This window comes from Alosa sapidissima, chromosome 4, assembly GCF_018492685.1.
Source record: "Alosa sapidissima isolate fAloSap1 chromosome 4, fAloSap1.pri, whole genome shotgun sequence".
NCBI classification, from domain to species: domain Eukaryota; kingdom Metazoa; phylum Chordata; class Actinopteri; order Clupeiformes; family Clupeidae; genus Alosa; species Alosa sapidissima.
Window position 1 is genome coordinate 18,435,423 of NC_055960.1, and position 15,642 is coordinate 18,451,064.

At 41.5% G+C, this 15,642-nt stretch overlaps 1 protein-coding gene across 3 annotated transcripts in view; it reads left to right on the forward strand.

Annotated features, from left to right (window-relative positions):
* Positions 1-15,642, forward strand: part of LOC121706587 (cadherin-22-like) — a 128,512-nt gene that overhangs the window by 95,000 nt on the left and 17,870 nt on the right. For all 3 annotated transcript variants that reach the window (XM_042088457.1, XM_042088459.1, XM_042088458.1), the window contains 2 exons: positions 2,658-2,794; positions 11,127-11,248. In XM_042088457.1, coding sequence (XP_041944391.1) covers positions 2,658-2,794; positions 11,127-11,248 — 259 coding nt within the window. The remainder of the gene's footprint in view (positions 1-2,657; positions 2,795-11,126; positions 11,249-15,642) is intronic.

Sequence of the window (15,642 nt, forward strand, 5' to 3'; positions counted from 1 at the left end):
GTTCTGAGTGGCATTGAAAATGCCCATAGCTATTGTTAGCAGGATTTAATCATTTTCCTCTAATTAATGAGAGAGTGGGAACTTTGCAAAGCACTGCAAACTCCCTTCTGACAGGCATTGAAATGGGAAAATCACTACAGCAGGAGACAGGAGTAACCACTGTCTCCACAGCTCCCTGGATGGGAAGGTAATAGCTGTTCGGTGAAAAGGGAGTGCCTGTGTGGTGTGTGTGCGTGTGTGTGTGTGTGTGTGTGTGTGTGTGCGTTGTGTTTCTTCATATTGTGTTTGTCCCATTATAGGAAAATATCCAAAGTAACTGAGCAGGAACCAGGTTGGAGTTGTGGAATGTGGACATGTCTTATAGCCCTAGTAGCACACAATTACCGACCTGCCATTTCTCACTCCGTAAACACAGTAACTCTCTGCACAGTCCATCTCAGCTCTGCCAGAGAGCGTAATACGTGCAAATTCCTCACTGCTATTATACTTCAAAAATAAAAGTAATTACCGTGTAATCTAACATCTAACAGCCATCTAACAAGCATATAATCATTACCTTTTCACTTTCTTTTTTAATTCATATTTTAAGGAAAAGAGATTGATTTTCCAACTGTTGCTCTCTCCACGGTGGATAAACATCTAAAGACGCTGTTCTCCATACATATTTTTTTGTGATGTATTTGACTTTAAAGGAATGTCTTTTGTCTACCTGATGCGTGTGACTTCTCAGAAGCCTTATGAAGGGGCTATAAAGGCAGGCAAAGTCGGGCTGCACACAGCCTGTGCAAATTACCTCTATTAAAAATGCATGAGGCTGAACCGAGAGTGCTCCAGGTGTAATAAAGTACTGCGCAGCAGCAACTGGCTGGCTGGCTGGCTGGCAGGCATGCTGGGCTGGGGCTGGGCTGGGCTGGCACACAGGCCTGGCACCATGCCCATGCCCATCGGTACCACTTTAATCATCTCTATTGGACTGAGCTAACCAAGCGGGTCTGTGCCCAGGGCCTCATCGTTCTCCCCCCACCACCCACCCACACACACACCTCATTCACCCTCGTGCCCCCCCAACGCTAATGCCACCCAGATCCAGCTTCTGCTCATTTTAGGCCTGGCACCAAGGGCAGCAAGCCCTGAGGAATGAACATGGCAGCTGGAAAGGGGCCACCCTATTTTGGACAGGAAATATTTGTTTATGTTTTGTTGTGCTCGTTTGGTAGGCGATAGTGTGAAAATAGAGGGGGCCTGGCCCACTGTGGGGATTTTTTTTTTTTTCACGCACCATCAAGCAATTTCTTTCTTCATGAAGCCCCGAAATAACACAGATTCATGAGTTTTTACGGGTGAGCTTTTTTTTTATGAGCTGCGCTTTGTGCCATCTCTATAATGGAATACCTCATAAATGCTTTGAGGCTTATTGGAATATTCTCTTTCTCTTATTTGTGCACTCTGCCACAAATACATTGCTTTGGAAACAATGTGTGTCGGCGTGTGGAGAGGGATTCAGAGTTAATTCATTAATGGCTAATAAGCAGACATATTCCAGTTTATACGAATCATTAAAATGTATAAACATTGTTAATGCACCATTAAATGTGTGTGACTGCTGCAGTCTGAAGTGCAGTGGCTCCTCAAATATGTATTCAATATTACAGTTTTCATACCAGGCAGTGGTGGCTACATACATTCTGACAAATGTGCAGGGAGATTCCATCTACTGCAGTGAGATGCAATAAGATACAATTGCGAGACAATTGAGATCGATAACAATTGAGATCGATAACTTCACTGAATGGTTCTGCTCACCTGGATGACTTTTTTTTTCTTAAAAAAAAAATACAAAAGAAAGTTCTTCAGTAAAGATGAAAAGAGTCTCGTCTTTGAACTAGGGAGACTGTGCATCCAAGCTATTATGGGCTCACTCTCTACCCTCTGGGCAATAAGACATGGCCTTTTACACAAAACCCCAAGCTGAACCCCCATAACCCAGGGTAAAATAAAAACCGATTAATCTCTCCAGTAATTTTTGTATTCCAATCACTTTAGACGCATCTGAAACCGTGAAGGCAGCTTTCACAACCCTCTGGGCATTGCAATTGAAATGAGGTAGAGTGCATGTGAGTGCGTGTGTGTGTGTGTGTGTGTGTGTGTGTGTGTGTGTGTGTGTGTGTGTGTCTGTGTATGGGAGTGGAGGCTGTTGGGTGGTGGTGGTGGTGGTTGTTCGGTAAGAAAAAGCAAAAGTAAACTATTCACTTGAATTTTGTTGACTCTGTAACCTTCGGAGAGGTGCTTATGTACCATAAGGAAAGTGAAAGTGTATTTCATGAGAGTGCGGCATACATTATTAATCTGTGCTGCTCAGGCAGTCGTGGCCAGCCACATAGCTCTCTCCTCTCAGGCACACGTTGTGACATGTTTTCGATGTCGGCTAAATGCATAATTATTTTCAAACTCGTTTTCATCTTCATCAGAGGTTTTTTTCTGTCTGTTATACACACATGCACACACACACACACACACACACACACACACACACACACCCACACACCCCCACACACACACACACACACTCAAATAAATGCTAATTCCTCCTTCAAAAGAGCAAAATTGGACATTCTTTTGCGTGGCACAATAACACACACTGGCCTATTTTCTTGCAGGTATTCCATAGACCGGAGCACTGACCAGGAGCACATCTTCAACATTGATCCGGTGACAGGTGCCATCACCCTGGGGAAGATTCTGGACAGAGAGACGGCGGGCTGGCACAACATCACTGTGACAGCGGTGGAAGCAGGTATTTGCCGACTGTCTCTAAATGCTGAGGAAGAAAGCGTTTGACAGATCTGTGCTCGCCTGAAGCCTTCAAATCACTTCAGCTGGCTGCACAAAGCATACCTACCTTTTCTTAGCAACAGGCTCCTTTTCTGTGAAGGGTGTTTGCACAGTGGTTTGAAACTGTGCCGTTTAAGGTTGGGTACATGTTTGAGGAGCTGCAATGCGCTGATATTGTCTCAACAGTGCAGTGTCCTGAATTGAGGCATTTATTGTGGCCAGGTTCATATGTAGGACAGCAGAAGGCTGCATGTCTGGATTTAAAGTGGTTTCTGCTGTTGACAGTAAAATATGCACTGGGAATTTTTTCTCCAGAAGACAACAGAAGACAGATACAGCACAGTGTACTTGCCAAAACATGCACCAGCAGTCTGTGTGCAGACTCCGAGATAAAACAGTGACTTTGGAATACAGAGAGAAATAACACAGCAAATGAAAAAGAAAGCAGAAATCATTACAGTCGCCTCTACTTGGAAAACCTGACACCTGAATGGGTGGTAGTGTGGTGCCGACCAAATCAATGCAACAGCTATTGTGAGGTGTGGCTTCATGATGTGCTGCAAACTTTTACTTGAAAGTTGAATTTGAAGTGGAGTCTTGGTCACTTGTGGTGCAGTAGTGGAACAGCTGTGATTTTGGAGACTAATTGTTTGTTTTTGTGTTATCCCCTTTTGTGTGGCGCATTGTGTTCGAGTCACATTTTAATGTTAATTGACCATTTTAAGAATGTGAGAGAGACAGTAATTGTCCCCGTATCAGGGCTAAACAGCAGGCTGCTCACGACAGATAACGCTGTCTTGCGGACAGACAGGGAGAAAAAAGAGTTACCACCCACCACAGGCAATGGTTTACTTCATCAAAATTCCCTCAAAATATTGGTTATCATCCTTGGCTTCTTTACCCATGTATGTTTTATCTAGCCTGTGAGGTTCTGGGGTGGATCGAGGTGACAGAAGAAAAAGACAGAAAGTGAAGGTTTTAATCATTACCGGTAGTTCGGTGCTCTGCCTTTTAAATTCAAACACCATGTTCTATTATTTATTTTTAAAATAGTTGATTGGTTGCTACTTACTTCCTACTTTAAAGGCAAACAGGAAAAAACTGGCATGCGAAACAGGTGAAACATTTTTAGAAGAGAAAACGCCAAATCAGTGTTAGATAACATATCAGATATCATAAATTTCAGATATCACAATCAAATGACATGAGTTAAGGATCATTAGGTATCATCTATCTTAATGTTGCGCTGAGCTTTGAGCAGTCTGTCATCATTGGAGTATCACTAATGTTTATCATAGCATCACCAGCCAGAGAAATGAGAACATATTCATATCTCCACCAACAGTAAATGCACAAGGCAGCCACTATTCAAGTTGTGTGTTTGACAGTTTCATCCAGTGAATGCGCTATACTGACTGCTGCTGCTGTGCTTTCCTCGATGTGGGATAGGAGCTGCACACCGACCACAGTGCCTCAGGCACTTTCTGCTTTAATGTGCTGTGGCAAATAGGCAGCTTAAGAAACACACACACACACACACACACACACACACACACACACACAAACATGCCACCACCACCACCACCACCACCACACATTTCCGACTATATTCCCCTCCACCATGTCTTCCTCTTCCTCTCTCTTGCTCTCTCTCTTTCTCTCTATCTCTCTCACACTCTCTCTTCATAAATGTAACATAGTGTTGGTTAAAAGAATTTCTGTGCAATCCCAGACTGCTCTTTGCCGACTGGAGAATGACTGGAGGAAGTCTGTCAGAGACAGAGCTCTGAGTGCTGACTGACAGCCTGTTCAGACACACTGGAATCCTATCGGCTGGGCCAGAGTGACATATAATTTCAGAGTCCTCTGATAGTGAATGCGATATCATGCTGGAGTCTGTTTTAGCACACTAGTAAAGATGGGGGGTTGGGCTCTGTCTGTTCTTAAGGGGGGGGGGAAGAATGGTGGAAAAGAGGAAGTCTTTATCTGTGTCAGTGGATGGACGTTTGGTAAACAAGTCAGGCCAAATTACTCAGGGTTTCAAATTAACTTGTTAAACCATTATGGTTTGAGAGAGAAATTAAAATGTAATCTTTAATGAAAAGTTATTGGCTGTTCCGTTTTGGGTGGGGATGTCAAAAATGTAATTAACAACAGTTTTTTTTCAGGGCAGCTGTTAAAGTGAGCAATGAAATGATAACAAAAAAATACTTTGTTTTCAGGCATTTGTCCAAGTCTGTATGTGTGGGACTAATAAAGTAATGTCATATTCTCTTGAAGACAACTTACACATTAAGTCTGACAGTTTAAGAATGGCATCAACATGACTGGCCTGCATTTGATAAAGCTTCTTAACCACCTAGGTGTTACCATAATCTAACAGAGTGGCTTATTTTATTCACTTAATTGAAATACACACCTGGAGAGCACTCTCCTGAAACATTGTTTCCCAGGTGCAATTTGATGTTCTGCAGTATTCCATGAGCACAAAGTGCTGTTATGCAGTCTTTGTGCAATGGTGTTCAACTACCTGGAGTTACAGTAAAACAAACAAACATAACTTAGCCAAAAAGTTGTGAATGTATTGTTAGATGTTATTGTTAGGTAACAACATTAGGTAAGATAGTGTCTTTCCAGAGGCAAGACTGTACCGACAGACAACAGCAATGCATTACTGAAGTTTAGTGAGACTCCTCTTGCCAGTGGTCTGATTGGCCCTGTAGCCACGTTATGCATTGAAAGGCAGTGGATTCACTGATCTGCATATAAGCTGCTGTGTTGCAGTGCGTGCAATCAGTATACAGACGGTGGTGGAGGTGTACAGTATCTGTGACAATGAGACTGTGCCACTTGCACATCAAAACCGCTGCTTGAGGTCCCGGGGTGCACAAAGACTGCACAAAGACTTGCCGTTGCCGCATTGTAAAATGCCTTGAATGAAATACCTGATTAATGCAATATAATGCCGAGGTAGGAATGCCAAGGTAATCATTATGCAGTTCTTTTTCTCCTTGTGTGCTATTATGACTTGACTTTGAACTTGACATTTCTACAAGCACTTCTCATTCACATGCATTAATTGTGTGTGTGTGTGTGTGTGTGTGTTTGTTTGTTTGTTTGTTTGTGTGTGTGTCTGTTTGTGTCCAGAGACTGTAAACACACTACCCTATTTATTGTGATTTTGTAAGCCAAAGCCTTTCAGATCTGTTGATTTTAGTGCTGTCAAACGATTAAAAATTTTAATCACGATTAATCACATATTTTATCGCATGATTAAAATTCTATTATTTTGCATTTCTGAACTTTCCAGGAGTCCATGTTAACAATATAAAGCAATTATTGTGCATCTTGATTAGGATTCAAATGAAGGCAAAGCAAGTTACTTCATTAACTTAACTTTAAGACGTAGGTCTATTTGATTATTTCAAATCAAATTTCAAAAGATGTGCAGCAGACCTGAGGCAACGCAATATATTCTTCAGAAATATAGCTAATAAAGGGCATAACAAACATAAAATACTATATTCATTTTGAGATAAGGAACTTTTCGACATGAGTGCACTGCCATTTTATAGGCCTACAGTCTATGGAGCACTGTCACTTGCCACACACATCAGCGCCGAAGTTTTTAACACGCAAACACTGGATGAACAATGGATTTTATGGAGCAGCGTCGACCAAATAACTGATTCGTGATTAACACAGCGGCAAAGTGCGATGCTGGTGTGCAGAGTTGTATTGAAAAGAATGGAATCTAATGTACAGAGTGCATTGCACTCATGTCGGCATCGGTGTCCACAGCAATTTAAAACACCATTCAGCTGACCGGGAGTTCAGAACTGCGTTGGTGTTTACCTATTGTACGAATCTACTCTTTGGCCGGCTCGTAAGCCCAAACAAGTGTGTGCAGCATGCCTTTACGTAGCCTACTAAAGGCGCATCATCATAAAGATTTAATTTTTATTTCATTTAATGCACATTTAATCTGCATCACACCCCATTTTAGCGGAAAACAAGTTACTGTAACATACATAGGCTATATAATTTATTCTAATGGGAAAGACAATAGCCTAATCACACATTGACGTTACATCTAGTTATTAATTTACAGGCCATTCAATAATTTTACTAACACGGCAGTTATAAAGAATTATGTGTATGTAACTTACTCATGTCGAAACGATGTAGGCTACATTACAACCCATTCAGCACGTACTAGCTACACTTACCATATCCCATGTAAAACGGTTAGCTTGCTAGCTAGCTAACTGTGGAACTTCAGTACAACAGGCATAGCCAATTATCTCACCTAGTTGTAGGAAAAAGGCTACGTTCATATTACAAGTGATAGAATGAATGTGTGACTTATGTTTAGTTGATGTTATGACATGTAAAGTTAAGCTTGCCGAACTTAGTTATAGTCAGCCATGGGCAGTTTGACTGTGCCTACATTCGTGACACTCCTGTTAGTAGGTTAAACTGGAAAGAGCAAAAAATAGGAACATAATGGTCACATTAATCCCATAAACACACAGATATTATTCACGTTTGTTTTAAGATTTAGTAAGTATAACCCCTTTTCGCTCCCCACTTCTATGCAGCATAGGTTTCCATTATCCAAACAGCTCCCTTTCCCCTAAAAGGGGGCGTGTACATGCAGCACGGTCAAGCTAGATCCAGTGTGGTGTTGTAGTTGTTCTAACGTTACTAGTTGTTGCAACAGCTTGTGAAAAAACTACAAAGTTTGTTACACCAAAAAGAACGTTAATCTCACGATAAAAAATTGACGCCGTTAAAATAGGTTTACGTTAACGCCGTTAATAACGCGTTTAACTGACAGCACTAGTTGATTTGTTTCAGATCTGTTGTTACTTGTGTGTTTGTGTGCGTGTGAGTGTGTGCGTTTGTTTTTGTTTGTGTGTGTGTTTGTCTGTGTGTGTGTTTGTCTGTGTGTGTGTGTGTGTGTGTGTGTGTGTGTGTGTGTGTGTGTGTGTGTGTGTGTGTGTTTCTGGAGGGGCCAGCGACTCCAGTGTGAATGTGTTAAGCGATATGAAGGCGAATCACAGGGAATCTGACTGGGAGACTTCATAGCGGCTCCACGCCAACCTGATTGCATAACCCCCTGGGGCTTCAGACTCCGCACTGTTTGGCTGCCGCATGTGTCTTCCTGGTCCCTCCTGCACCTTTGCACACAATCTTCCCCTTGTTTATCAGTTTATCGACATCTCTCTCCGGCTCGTACAGCAGATAGGGTGGCACCCTCAAATGAAATAAAATACATTGTCACAGCCATAATACGTCATGAAGATATGTGGCCCTCCAACATCTGGTGAGCACGTGGCAGATGCTCCACATCCCTGTAATCTGGTTAAATCCCTTTTCTTAATATCGGGGACAGTAACATCCAAGATAAATTTAGCCCCAGATCTACTTTCCTTCAAGCAAATTAACTTTTTTTGCTCAGGGACGTGCCAACCAGCCAGTAGGTTTTTCCTTTGGCTGAATTATACAGCAAATGATTTGCTGCCCATCATCTGATGTTTTTTTTCCTACTCCATAGATCTACTCACTGGATAGTCAGTGGAAGAAACAAAAGTGCCAAATGATTAACAGTAGAATAGAGTGTTACTTTAAAAAAAGGAGAGTATGCACTGTGGGCTATAATTAAAAAGATTGTCAACATTAGATATCTCACATATTCTTATTCTCCCTGTGAATAGAATATGAGTCTCCAGCAGATGCTCGGTGTATTGAAGTGTACTGTACGTACTGTCCGTACTATTGTCTCAAAGGATTATGTTCAGCAAATATTCATTCAGGCATTCAGGTTCATAGATGTTCATTATGGACATTCATATTCATCATAATGGATTTCAAATTAATCTCCATTACAAATAAAAATAGAAAATACTAAGACACATTTCATAACATGAGCTTAACGAGTAGCCTGATGCCAATTAAAACATATCTGACTTAATTGAATATCCAGAAATGAAAATGAATTGCCAGGATAAGTTGACTCTCCATAGAGGGCTGTAATTAGTGTGTGTGCACCTAATTTGGAGTGGGTTGAGATTACATTAACACTTTCATTCAGATATGGCCCTCAAAGAACTTCTCAGGAAGAATATATTCCAAGTCCGTTCTTTTTTTCTTTTCTAAATATTAACATTACCATGATCAAATAAATTAGTAAGCTATTATTACTTGATTCAATTTATATTTACATTATGGAGATATTCACAATTGTGCACTCAAATAATTAAAATTAAGGAGTGCATATCATTTTATATTGAAGCTCAATTTGAAAATGGGATGCATAAATTAATTTATGACATAGTGTGGTGGTCATGTGAAATTCCCAAACCAGATTTGAATCTGGAAATATGGATGGAAATTTAGTTCTAATGTCTTAAATCTCATGTGACTCACACACAGTGTTAGGTTTCCAGTAATACATTTTACTACTGTATCGTCATGAAAGCTGTTATAATGTACAGTGCTGTAACAGTCCATGCCACAATTGAATTAATTGTCATAGAATTTAATATTTTAAGAGCTGACATGCCAAATAATAATAAAAGAAAAAATATGAGACTGTATTGTATGTTTATTCTGGCCTCTTAAAAAAGTGAGCAAATAAAGTGTCTTCATGTACTGCCACCAATGGTGTACGTTTATATACTCTAATGTAAAGATAACATTACAAAGAGACATGATATGAGCAACCATGATTACTGTAACACAATGGTAGCTAATACATTGCCCTAGGGCTCTGTTAGTGCAGCTATATGGCAGATACTTAAAACCCCTCATGGCAACTGACATTGACAGCAATTGTTAAGGCTTATTCAAGCTAGCACAACCTGTATTCAAGGCCACGTTTGTTCATAAGCCTGATATCCCAGGGAAATGCTCTCAAAGGCTACTCTGTGAATGATGTTTTTTGCCCACAAAGATTGCTTTGTTGGTGATTTTGTTTTTTGATGGTAAACAGGGCTTGGTTGTTTATTGACCACTGTGGGAAATCTATAGCACAAGTAATATAACACCTCTCCTACAAGTATATCTCCTATCTGTAGCACAAGTAATATAACACCTCTCCTATATCTCCTACCTATAGCACAAGTAATATAACACCTCTCCTACAGTATATCTCCTATCTATAGCACAAGGAATATAACACCTCTCCTATATCTCCTACCTATAGCACAAGTAATATAACACCTCTCCTATATCTCCTATCTATAGCACAAGGAATATAACACCTCTCCTGTGGACTGTATATCTGAAAAAAAATATTTGGATGTAAAATTAACAAGAGAAAGTTTTCGGCTTTATCATGATGCTTTCTGGGTTGTAAATACATAATACTGTACACAGCCCATTGTTAGCTGCGGTTGGACTGTTCAAGAATGCCATGGTGCTGTGTGTTGATCAATGCCAAGAGTCACGATTGCTCATGGACTTATTATTGATGTTGTCTTTATTTGTGTCTATATGAAGTGATTTGAGTAGCTACTGTGCGCTATATAAATACATTTACCCTTAACTTACCTTACCGTATATACCATTAATGATATTTAAGGCTTTCTATAGTAGGCGCTTATTTTCCTACTTGTTGACACTACTGTGTTTCAACGGGTGAGTTTCATAAGCATTTGAGACATCCGTTGCAAAGTGCTAGTGGTTGTTATTGTGTTGCTGGATCCATTGCATTGATCTACTATTTGACCATATTAGCAGCCAGGTTCTTTTTAAAGCTGGCTTTCCTGACTCCCACCAGGGCCTACATTGTGTGGCCACTCATATTTTTTTCAGTCAGGGAATCAACAAATCATAATGTTATGGGAATGCTGGACTTTGCCTTAGGTTATGGATTGGGTTTTCTAGTTTGTTGAATGGACTTGCTGAATGGATTTAGACAATTTGGGGTTATTGGGAGTGACAAGTGTAAGTGAGACAAACACTGACTGGCAACTTAATGTAACATTCCTGTTTATATTGTAGAAAAAGGTGAAGCTGTTTTGGAATGCAAGTACCCAAGTCAAGTCAAACTTTTTAATTAACTACACCTTTTGAAGGACTTTACCGTGTGCATTTCATGTTACGCAATGTATGAGAAAAATTTGTGTTGTAAATCCAGAGTAATCTTTTAATCTCATTGTCTAGGGCTTAAGGGGGTTTGTTAGATGTTGTCTGGACGTTCCCTGGTGTTGCCAGACGAGGGGCCTCTCTTTTAGATGTTTGATTGGATGTTCATGGGCTTTGATGCTCATCTCTGTCTCCTACAGGTAACCCCGCTCAGGCGTCCCAGTCTGCCGTCAGCATCCGAATCCTTGACGTCAACGACAACCCTCCTGAACTAGCAACCCCTTACGAGGCCTCCATTTGTGAAGATGCCAAACCAGGCCAGGTAGGAAAATAGCCGGAATCGATCTCTGTCACTGCAACTCACAGTGACACCACAAACATGTCTCTTTTGGTGGATGCAGCATTCAGCCTTTGTTCCAGTGAAGAACAGTACCAAAACATGTGAAACACTCTGGATTCAGCGAAGTACGTCAGAACAATCAGCCTCTCAAACAGCCATACTGTTTCAAGCCACCCCTTACCCCCTAATGTTAATTAATTAGGCTTCTAATGAAAATAAGTCTGGCAACCTGTGGTTGTTCTATACAATGATGTTTATCTCTCCACCTGGCCTCAGGTGGTTCTCAGTTGGTTGGTGTTATTCGCACCTGAGTTTTCTTCCTGGCCCCAGGTATCTAGGTGAGGCTAGAGCATGAACCTTTGGCTTGTTATCTTGATAAGTACACTATTTAGGAGATGATGGTTTACCATGAATCTCATGTGCTCAGTCAGGGAATATAGTAATTTCTTACAACAATCTGAACAAAATAAAGTTCTTGACAAGTCCTCTCAATATTTTGGTTACACACGTAGATACCTACATCCCATCCATAGGATATTTTGATACAGCAGGTTGTTTACTGTTTCCCCCTCATTATACAAGGATTCAGACTCTTCTCGTTCCCGCTGCAACAAACTGATTCTGTAAACTGGGACTTGAGAACGCTTACTGCTCAAAGCCTGGTCTGAAAGCAATGCAGAACAATCAGTTTGTGTCAGTTTTAGTACAAAGCCAATTGCTTTCCCTTCTTGTCAGAATTGTTTCATTATTTCCATGGCCCCTAGTTTGGACCCTGTTCAATTGAAAAAAATGATCTGTCTGACATTTTGTTCCAAAGGCAATTTATAAACTCATTTTTCCCAGCTGCCGACATTGCTATAGGATTCATGGTTTGGTGCACTGGATAACACTTTGTTGTATGGCCTTAAATAAATGTATTCTGTGTGAGTACAGCGGAATTTTGTGTAATGAACGAGTGAATGAGCAAGAAAGTGTGCAATTTGTTGGCGGTTCCAAAGTGACATAGCCAAGCTCATTAATCCATGGAACCGCGCTGTCAAATGTTGGTTTTGGAAGTGCCAAGAAGCAGCCGCATGTTCTGGAGCACATATAGTGGGATACTGCATTTGGGTAGATGCCCTCACCCACTTATTTCCCTTTTTTAAAGTAGATTGTGCTCACCATGAGGTATTGTTGTCCTTTCATGTGTATTCCTTTTGCCCAGAAAATTCAAAGTCATCAAGGCACTTTCAGCCTATTTCCGATCAACAGCTCCCAGCCCAATTGAAGCCAATTACAATGTGTAGGGTTTTTAAAATAATTACAAAAAAATGCAAAGGCACAACTTCAAGCCAAGGCCTCCTACACTAACTGCTGTAAGGAGACTGAAGTCGTCTCCTTAGTCCCAGTGCTTTTCAGGGCTAGCCGCCCACTGTGCTGGCATACCAGGTCTCCAGACAGATCCTCCTCTTCAGCCTGGGCTTCTCCATACGAGACCTCACATTAACCCTCTCCACATAATCATCAACCTGCAAAACTCGCCCCACACCCATTTGCCAGAGGTTTGTTCCTTTTAGTATCTCCCGATGTATTTATTGGAGAATGGGAAATGAGAAAGCATGACGTGCCATATACAGTATGGGAGCTCTTTGAGACAGTGTTTCTTCTTTCTTTCTTTTTTTTTCATTCCACCTGACCTGGGTTTAGTGAATATTGAACATTGAAAAGTCACATTGAACACATTGTCAGTGTTCTGACATGCTCCTGGGCTTTGGCCTTGAAATGATGTTGGGAAGGTCAAGGGCTCTGACATACATTTCATGTGAACAAACAAAAATGTCTCTGTTCTTTTGTATTGGACAAATTGCAAGAAAATAGTTTAGAACTGTGCTGAAGTTCACATGCATCATTTTATCTGGACAGAAGTGTGAGCACACATTTGATGGACCAAGGACTGACTGCTTTGTCATTTGTTCATCTTAGTTTGAGTTTTTCACTCCTGTGACCTTGGAAATATAAAAATGTAAAAAAAAGAGCCTTACAAAAAAGACTCAGCGTTATGTTTTTTTTCTGTGACTGTACAATCACCAAACAGATTGTACATATTAGCAGAATCACCGCTATATATCACAAGGTTGTGATGCCCCTTAAAACCACAACAAAGCTTCCTTGATATTGATTTTTCTAAGTGATAATCCACCAAGTCAGTAATTTCATTCCCCCTTTCCTCTTTTAAGCTGGAAATCAGTGAGGTGGAAAAAAACACAACGTCCATTAGCGTATTTAAAGTGAAGAATGAAAAAAGGCCTCCCTTTGTTGCCTAAAGGGCACAGCAACCTGCAATATACTGATAGGTTAATTTAATACATAGCCTTCATTAGCACAGGGAAGTATTTTGTTCTCCTTTGCCTTCTACCTATTATACTGGGTATGGGTGATGGCTTCATGATGACCAGTAGCTTGGGCCCATGAATTGTGGGGGTGTTAACCAGCCAGTCCTTGAAGCCTTCTATTTATACAGTAAATTGTCTGGAGGGGAAGCAGAGAGAGAGGGGGGGGTAGTTGTTGAAAGGCAGTGAACAGACATTTTTTCTATTCTCAGGTACATAATTAATCAAGGTGATAATGTGGGTAGAAAACACACTCCTGAGGAAAAAAACTATGTAATTACCTCCTACACCTGGCGACCAAGCTGCATGTACTGGCCATCTCCTGTTATTATGTCGCTAGTACAAGAGCCAAAAGAGTAGGTGATGAAAATGTTTGTGTATGTAAGTTTACTCTGAAAATGAATGCTGGCTTGAAGTATGATTTGATTTATGGAAATATTTTGGTCAGTGAACTCCATGTTCTCCAAAGTGCCAATATGCTGCTTTGAAAAGTGTTTTAAAAGCTAACAACTCAATAAAAGAGAGAGAAACATATTTGGTAGCTGTTTTGCTGATTTTTGTGCTTTCCAGTTTCCTGCTATCCAATGTGACACATTCACCTCACCTGCCATGGAGACACTTGACAGCACGCACAAGTATTTTCCTGTGTGGTGATGGCGCTCATCTGTGAAGCTTCTCAAGACATAGCCGACCGTGCATTTCTAATCAGTGACGTGTTGAGTCATTTAAGAAACCGTACACAAAACAATATCCACAGTAAGCCCAATTAGAAGGCTCTAAGTCATTCAGCTCAATGCTCCATGTTAGCACTCATCCTCTCAGTGTGTTTCGCCTCACAGCTCAGGTCTGATGACAGGACAGTGAAATCAGATTAGCTAAAGCCTTTAAATGCATGGGGTTTGATCCCATTTGAAGGATGACAACACAGCGTATTTGTTTGTGTTTAAGGGAGGAACAAATCTGGGAAGAAAAATGGCTGGAGACACAAATAAAGGACTTAGGCGACACCGGATAAGCAGCTTTGGATCTGGGACACACTTCCTCGCGCTGGTGTGACTGTCGTGCAGACATGGCAAATAATAATAATAATAATAATAAAAAAACAAAACATATTTTGCATTCAGGTTCGCCAGCTCCGGCGCCCTTCCTTCAGGTGAAGGCATGAGATGGAGAAACTGACGGCTCGTCCTGTTGTGATCTTATGATGATCGGCAGCGAAGCGCCGCACAAGCAGGGGGTGTTCTTTCAATCAAGGGTTTTGGGGCGAGGGGATGAGGGGGGAGGGCGGGGGGGGGGGGGGGGGGGCGGCGGGGGGGGGTTAATGATGTTATTAGTCACCCTCGAGTGATCGGGCGGCTTTTCTTCACAGGCGGCTGCCAAAGGCCGCTGGTGCGATAAAGACAAAACAAAAGAGCTGCGGTGTCCTTTATCATGTCTGATTTCTGACCTGTGGAATGGAGCATGTCTCCCACTCAGTGCAAATCAGAGCTCACAGCACTGGGACTAGCATGAGGTCTGTGACATGGACCGTCCTTTCACCCAGGAAGTCTCTCTCTCTCTCTCTATCTCTCTCTCTGTCCCTCTCCCCTTCTCACTTTCTCTCTTCTTCCATCTCTCTCTCTCTGCTCCTCCCCCCATCTCTCTCCATCCTACCCCCATTCTCCTTGACTGCCCTCCTCTGATTGACATATGAAGCAACTTTGATGGTGCAACGCTTCTGTCCATGTCCCCGTGGTATTTTGGATATTTGGCTGATTAGATACAAAGGGACAGGTATCATATAGTGCCATGTGTGCAGGAAAAGGCCGGGTGGAAAGGCAAATACTAAGAGTGGCCTGGGGACGATGGGCCTGTCAACTCCACACAAGATATCAAACAAGGCTGCCTGGGTCCCTGTGACAGATCGCAAGGGTTTCGTCCTCCCCTGGGACACACACAGCCACATGACTAATGTTAAGCCTCTCGAAAGCCCCACTATGCACTTGCAAATATACTCTACACTCATCA